Below are 8,273 nucleotides of genomic sequence, written 5' to 3' on the forward strand. Positions count from 1 at the left end.
TGTGGTTTTTTAGACTATAATGTATTTTTCCCTCTTTCCTACTTGGCTAGTTGCAGACTTGTAGTAGAACTCAGTCTTTTCGAAGATTTCTTTATCTATTTGTTTTCTTTGTTATCTTATTACATGTTCTATGGTGTAATTTTAACTTTATATCTGTATACAGAACGATCTAAAGACGTAAATGTGTATAATTAATTGTATTGCAGTTACATTCCAAGTTATTATATTTTGGAACTCGGGCTTTACATTCGCGCACAAGAACTAGTTATATGAAAATCACATGTATCTCAGACTGTAGCTTACCTCAGCAGATAAGGCTACGTATTCCTCCCTCTCAAATTTCTGTAATTTATTAATTAAAAAGATAAATCCAAAACCTACTGAATTCAGTGAGAAACCAAACAAAACCAAACCAACCAATGGCGGTCTCCACGTCGCCGCTTCACGCTTTCCCTCCGTCCATCTCCGTCCGCTGCAAGCAGCCCGCCGTTAGGGTTCCGTCTCGAGAGACGCGTGAGCTCCATGGATTTCTCCGTTTCGATCTCGGACGGAAACCTAACGGCAAATCGACGAGGCTGAACGCGGGGTTGACGGAGGTCGAGCCTGACCTCGAGGAGGATTACAGGGACCGGTGGCGGACTAACGGAATCAGCCCCGTGAGTCAATTTTGCAAATTAATCTAGTTTCTTTTCCATTATTATATTGAGAAGCTTCCTTTTTTTCACTTACTATTTTTGCTAATTGAATTTCAGGAGGATTTTATTTACGGGGAGTTTGATGGACACCATACTTACCACGAAGGCAGTGAAGGTAAAGTATTCGATCTTTTCTCTTCTTATTGTGTCTGCAAGTTTATACCTCAATTCTTCAATCGCTGTATTTTTGGGCCCAGATTTTGATATCTGAATACATCTGAATGTAAATTATAAAGTTACAAGAACCGAATTATGGTCTGTGCCTAGGGATGCAAAAAGTATACGGCGATTAACCCGTATATCTGTATCCTAGAGGCTACGAGCCTACGAACATCAGTGGCGGAGCTAGTGGAAGGATAATACAGGAATCGCCTTCTTCAATGAACTCATAAGCTATATGTTGACACCACTCGGAAAAAATCGTGGCTCCACCCATGGTGAACGTGGATATCAAATATCCATATCCAAACAGGATATCGTTTTAAATTTGTATAGGATAGTATACAGATATGGATATAGAAAATTATGTGAACCGGGATCTGAATATCCTGATTCTAATTGAACACACTGTGAAAGCTATTTTTACCTTAATTTAGTGGATCTAAAATCAATTTTCAAGACTTAGAGATCTTATTTTATGTTTGTAAGCATGTTGGTGACGTAATTTGAGGAAAAAAATTTATTCACTCAACTCTTATATCACATAGCTCGTATACTTTTGAGCTTTATTTGTTTTATTCACCCGAATTGAACTCTTATAGCATACATACTTATGAGTTTTATTTGTTCTCTAATAGATGGTATGCGTCGGAATTTATTTTACTTCGTTCCAATCCACATCCATATTCAATGTTTTTGAATATGCATACGAGTTTTTCCTTACCCGAACCATATCAGCATTTGTATATCCGCTACTGTTACTAATAAGCAAATATGGATATCGTAAGTGTGGCCTCATTTAGTTGTTAACTTATTGTATAGTTCAATTAGGGTGTCATGATCAGAATTTTCACTCAAACCAACTTAATGAAAAACATTATTGGAAATTCTTCACAATATGACACAATGATCTCTCTATGCCAAAGAAAGAAACATACTAATTTTCCTTTAATTTTCAGCAAGTGGGCTATAATAGGTTGACATGAAACGGTTTTGTTTTTTTGACACGATGTAGGTTGACATGAAAACTTACTTAAGAGGTTGTGCATATATTTATTTTTGAATGAAATTATGTTAATTGTCTATCTAAAGATTGGCATAGAATACTCGTTTTCGCATCTTAGTACGACAGTACGATAGTCTCACACGATGTGCCGTATCTGAGCAAACAAGTGTCCAACATACATGAATGTATCAAGCCTTAAAGAGAAGTCTCCTACGTACTATAAGTTTTCTTAAAAAGTAACACTACTTTCTCTAGTGAATGTGATGCATGCATGACATAATACACATTTGCGCGTAATAAAATAATGCTGTCAATGTTAGGAATATATTCCTAACAGTCAACAGACTCAACACCTTAATAATTGATGCTAAAATATAAATAGATTTTTAAAAACTATTGCCAAGTTTTATACAAGTATATGCTAATTCGTTAATTAATCAGAAGTTATACAAATAGATCTCCGATTGGTGCACAGCGAATTTTACACAAAAAGCAAAAGGACACGAATTTTTGACAAAAAGAATTAGCTAAATAACAGTGAGTAGCACCGCGAATTTTACACATAAAGGAAAAAAGACAGAACAAGGACTTAACCATGAAGAAGGTGTTGGCGCACGCCATCCACAACCAACACCAAGCGTTGCACACCGAGCGGAGACCTTTTTATAAAACGATCGGTGTCGGGTTTTGGATGGCGTGCGCCAACACCTTCTCCATGGTTAAGTCCATGTTCTGTCTTTTTCCTTTATGTGTAAAATTCTTGGCGCTACTCACTCTTATTTAGCTAACTATCGAGGGATACTAGATCTTAGCTTTGGAGCTGAATTGCCAAAAATTCCCATTTCTTTTTGGAATTAAAGCTGAATCTGGGACTTCCACAGCAAACCCACTGTTTTGCTACCAAGCTTTGGTGGTCTACCCATTTCTGTAGGAGCTGGGTCTATTTTCTGATGACATTGCCAAAGCTTTTACATTTTTTTTATTTGTCTCTGGACCTTGTGCAGATGCTCTGACATTCCGTTAAAAATTTCATACTTCTTGTAAGCTATATAATAAATCTTAATTCATATCTTTTTTTATTTTTTTGAAGTCTTGTTACTTCACAGGGAGGAAACGAATTCCTCTTCCTTCCATTATTTCTTCTTCTTTTCTTCTTTTTATGTTATTAATTTATTGCTAGTCAAGAAAATAGGCAGCTTTAAAGCACGGCTGCAGAAATCCGGATATAACTCCAAACTATTTACATGAACATCAGTAAAAGAGAATCTTTTGTTATAGTTATTGTGCAAAAGTTTCTCCATGCCTTTGTAGATAGACAGATAAATAGTAGATTTTAAGGGGCAATTGGTTAATATTCCTATGGTGTCCAAAAGAAAGAGGGAGAGTCACATACTCCCTTGATAAGCCTCGAGATGTATATGTTTCTCTTGCCATCAAAACCCTTTAGGAGAAAATGGGATCATCCAACAAAGAGAACCCTGCTAGAATAATCCCTACTAAATTACTAATTAATCTTTACCTGAAGGGATTATATTTTGGGCTTTTTATTTCTAGCCCCAAATGTTTACTCATCTTTATCTATAAACCCAATCACTATTTGTTGTATCCATAAACCCAAATATCTTTTTGTATTTATCTTTAAGCCCAACTTACAAAATATAATACTTGTATGTGTGGGCCCCCCAAAATCTTTAAGTTGGGCTTAAAGATAAATACAAAAAGATATTTGGGTTTATGGATACAACAAATAGTGATTGGGTTTAAAGGTAAAGATGAGTAAACATTTGGGGCTAGAAATAAAAAGCCCTTATATGAAGTGTTTCTACTTTCTACATTGATTATATTTTTTTGAGGTAAACATGCTTTTCGTGATGAATGAAGTATCTCTATTCACTAATATGTCCAAAAATCTTTTTCCTCCCTTCTTTTTTGATGTCCATATACACCTAATGGCTTAGTTGCTTCATAGTTAAAGGGCCATTCTGGGAAACTGTTGCTAAGGAGTATCAAGCTGCAGAACCCCCAACTGGTTTCCAAGGTATCTCATATTATTGCCTCATCCCTCAATCAATTCCCTTCCGAATACATAATATTGGGGCTAATTACATTTACACTCAAAATTGGAATTTTGTTTCAGGGCTTATTTCTTGGTTGTTTCTTCCAGCAGTAGCTGCAGGTCTGGCTTACAATGTACCGGTATAAAATGCTTTTTTTCTTTTGGTAATTTGTAAAGCTTTAGTGTGCATGCTGCACCCTGCCTATGAACCAATCAGAGGCATGAAATTCATTTTTGTACTGCAGATAGTGAAAGTCATAATATGGGCTAATTAGTTTATTTGATGAAGAATATGACACATGGAAGCAAGTGAAGATTGCCTGAAGATAAATATAATTATATCTCAACAATATAGGCAACCGTACAATAGGAAGATAGTATATAATTTTCCTTCCTTCTGGAGCAAGTTCCTTTTCATCTATTCCACTGATTTAAAAAAAAATCATTTTGTCTTTAATGGAAACCCTCCATACTTCCTAAAGACTACAATAGCATAGAATTTATCGTGTGGAAAGGTGTACAGTATGTTAGTGTTTGGTTGCAAGAAGAATTAAGAGAAATGAGTAAGTTATGCAAAGAATTAACCTTGTTTAGTGTCTCATTTTCTCTTATAGTCCTGCTGATATTATGAAGAGAGAGTTGTATTTCTCTCACACTAATTTGTTCCCTTAATCCCTTTCTGTCACCTATCTATAACAAATAATGGTATTGGTATTCTAGTTTCATTTCAACGCTGAAATAAGTAACAATAACGTCAATATAAAAGTCATTTTCCTTTTTATAGTTCTTCGCTGTATTTTCCTTCACCTTATGATGTTTACGTGTAAATTTTCTATCTTTCTGTAAATTATTGTATTTTCTACATTTAATAATTAATAATTCTTCATATTCATATGACATTTCCTAACATCAGTGGTATCCTATAAGGCTATACCTTTCAGCATCAAAAATTAATTTCTTACATTTGGTCAGTCAGAGTCTCGTGTTTCTATTTATCGCATATTTTTCCTATGTAAATTCACTACAAAATTGTGCATTGCTTCTTCAGAAAGAATCAAAAGCATATTCGAGCTTATTAATCCATGCATTTGAACATGCTCCTTGTTTGCTTCCTTTCTGTATTTATTGAAATTTCACTGTACTCCAATGCTAGAATTTGTACCCAATGTTTATATGTATTTAAAAAAAAAAGAGGGCATATTTGTCCTAGGCTCAACACTAATATGGAGTGGTTCTGTCTTTAAAATGATTGCTCAATTATTGAGCTTCTTATCAATTACAGGAATGCTAATTAGCTGAGTCAATTATACCCTATGGAGAAAATCAGCTACCAAGGATACTTGAGATATAAATTGCAAATTAGGACACCTACCTTATTTATTGGTCAAGGAAATTAAAATCAAACAGCTCTAAGCAATGAGCATCCTTCTAATGCAAGTATCGATATAAAGAAAACACACTGAGGTTTCTATATAAAAAATCAAATATATCTGCACGGAAAAATAATGTTAATAAATCTCGTACTATTGATGTTTATCGCTTATCCAATGTGTTATCCTTGTAGGGTGAGTATTTATATATCGGAGCAGCTGTTTTTGTTGTCATCTTCTGTGGTATCGAGATGGGAAAGCCTGATAAGGCTCATAATTTTGAGCCTGAAATTTACAATATGGAAAGATGAGCTCGCGATAAGTTGATAGCTGATTACAACACTATGGACATCTGGGATTTCAATGAGAAGTATGGTGAGCTGTGGGACTTCACAGTAAAAAACGAAGAAATTATAAAAGGACTTCAATGATGTTGTGCTCATATTTAGTACTTCAGAGCACATATAAATTTGTCCTGGTTTTATGAATTGGTTGACTTGGCAGTTTTCTGTACATTTTTTTGTAAAGTTTCATTTATTAAGGTTTGCATATAAATTGTTCTCATGCTATTGTTTATACTAATTAAATTAACTCTGCTAGCAGGAAAAATACTTAACAAAACTAATTTGATATGGTTGCTGCGAGTAATTGATTGATCTTACTTACATCACCGATTTATGATCGATATTCTTTTATCAATAGAAGGATTTTCTGCTGCAAAGCATATTTAATCTTTCCAGCGCACACAGCCATTTTTTTTACATCAATGAATTCATCTGCTCAGAAGTTTTTTTTTTTTTTGTGATTATTGCGAATGTAGGACTGTCTTTAAGTTTTGCAAACAGTTTTGCTAAATGAGACGTCATCTCATATCCAGTGTACCACGCGTTATCCTCAAGCTACCAGAGTGCTTAAGGATATTTGTTATGCATATTCTTGTTGATGTGACGCGAGTAGTGTTTATCAACTGTGTGAATTATCCTATTAATTCAGTATGTGATGTAAATAGAAAGCTAAAGCATATGCATACATTTCGCTAGCTTATTCAAATAAGACAAAATGACATTGAGCATGAGTGTAATTCTTCTCCTTTTTTATGTAAATAGAAAGCTTTTATCGTGATGCTATAAATCAACAAATGGCAAGGTCCAAGACAAGGCAAAGGCCATGATAATATAGTAAGTTGAGAGAGAACATATTTATGTAAAGTGAGTATTATTATATGATGCATCCATTTTCTATTCTAAGTTTTTATTTTGGACTAGCTCAGTCCACAAGAGTCCAAATGAGCCTTTTTGATTGAACCCCCATCAAGTTAGCTCCACAATCAGTTTTCAGAGTCCAATCTGTAGCCAACTTGTCAAGTTAAATCTATCAATAGTCATATACATGCCATTGTCAAGTTTCAGGTTTTAATGTCTATCCATCTTTTCATGAATTTTCTGTATTTTAAATATGTTCCATCTAGCTAGTAAAAAAATTGAAATCACACGTATCCTTCTTTAATTAGAAAAATAAATATATCTTTACAAAAGAAATTTTGGTTTCTTACATATATATTTAACAATGTGAGCAACATTTTTAATTACAAATTCTATCCATTTGATAACTTTACTTTATAGATAAACAACCGGAATACGGGGACAAATTTTATCCATTCAAAATGTGATTGCCATGTCAAATGGTCCTGTATTAGTTTTTTGGGTGCAAAAAATATTCGTATTCTCAATACGAATATAATTACTGAATATCTACATCTGATAGGATAGAGTTACATATTCAAACATGTAGTGAAATTTCCAAATTCATATACAGATCTGTATATCAAATATTAGTATATATGTTAATCAACAATGATAGAAATATTAGTATATATGTTAATCAACAATGATAGTTGTTTTAATCCTTAGATTAATGAATTTGAAGTTAATTTTGATGATTAGGAGATCTATCTTAGCCTTTCAAACATAAAGAACGTATTAATGAGCTCTCTAGTATCATATAAGCTATATTTTTCTTTCTTATTTGGCTTTCTTATGTCCATTTTGTATCTGCGTGTATATCAAATCAAAGCCTTACCACGAGGATTTCCGCACAAAAAAAGGCCGAAACTTGATATTGTCTCTTCAAGAGAAATTTTATTCAATTCAAAAGATGACGGCGACCACCAAATTACAAAGTACTTAAAGGAAAAACCCTAAAAGAAGTTAAAAACAAAATTACTAAATTGTCCTGCATCATATATATTCCCACGTATATTTGTATCCGCATCCGGTTTTAACGGAATACATATTAGTTTTCCTTTCCAATACATATCCATATCCATGATTGCGACTACATATGAATACATACGATATACATCATGGCCAAGTTCGATCCATTTGCACCCCATCTTTTTCGATCAAAAGCGGTTTGCTTCAGATAGACCTGTCCATCCGGGCCGGCCCGACTCGGCCCGGCCCGAAAATCCGGGCTCGGGCCCGATCAGTTTATTTTCTTTTTTTTAATTCTATTTATAATTTAAATTATACAAAAAAAGACAAAAAATTTAATAAAAAATAATAATTTTATTAATCACTTAAAATGACATAAATTACAAATAAAAAATTATAAAAATAAATTCTTTATTAATAATTAATAAATTATTTATAAATTATAAGTATAAATTTATTTTGGAATTCATCGCATCACAATAGATAAGTACATCCCAACTAGATTGGCACCTACTCACTTATATCACTATCATTTGTAACTATTTCCAAAATAATTATTTACAAATTTTAAGCTAAGATATAAAAATTACAATTTGATGAATATTATTTATTCTTTATATCTATCTGCTAGTCCCAATTCTTCAAATTTATCTTCAATTCCAGCGATCCGATCGATGCATTGCGTTCACTTCTCGTACCTCCATCAATCTTGTAAGCACATCACCGCTTGTACAGTATACGGATCTAAGCATGTCCTGTGGTCGTCGATCAAAT

At 33.5% G+C, this 8,273-nt stretch overlaps 1 protein-coding gene across 2 annotated transcripts; it reads left to right on the top strand.

The window, feature by feature from the left end:
* LOC109834501 (photosynthetic NDH subunit of subcomplex B 5, chloroplastic-like) lies at positions 353-5,850 on the top strand. 2 transcript variants are annotated; one of them, XM_020402537.1, is made up of 5 exons: positions 353-656; positions 753-810; positions 3,830-3,898; positions 3,998-4,036; positions 5,481-5,850. In XM_020402537.1, exons 1-5 carry the CDS (start codon positions 420-422, stop codon positions 5,483-5,485), a joined length of 408 nt encoding a protein of 135 aa, XP_020258126.1. In that variant the 5' UTR covers positions 353-419; the 3' UTR covers positions 5,486-5,850. The 2 variants fall into 2 exon arrangements, with proteins under 2 accessions (XP_020258126.1, XP_020258125.1); XM_020402536.1 differs by having other exon boundaries at positions 366-656; positions 3,998-4,056.

This window comes from Asparagus officinalis, chromosome 3, assembly GCF_001876935.1.
Source record: "Asparagus officinalis chromosome 3, Aspof.V1, whole genome shotgun sequence".
Classification (NCBI taxonomy): Eukaryota; Viridiplantae; Streptophyta; class Magnoliopsida; order Asparagales; family Asparagaceae; genus Asparagus; species Asparagus officinalis.

Excerpts from the sequence above, each read along its gene's own strand:
- LOC109834501 (XM_020402536.1), top strand. The coding sequence starts at position 420 with ATGGCGGTCTCCACGTCGCCGCTTCACGCTTTCCCTCCGTCCATCTCC. Across the intron at positions 811-3,829 it reads TTACCACGAAGGCAGTGAAG|TTAAAGGGCCATTCTGGGAA; the intron begins GTAAAGTATTCG and ends GTTGCTTCATAG. Across the intron at positions 3,899-3,997 it reads ACCCCCAACTGGTTTCCAAG|GGCTTATTTCTTGGTTGTTT; the intron begins GTATCTCATATT and ends ATTTTGTTTCAG.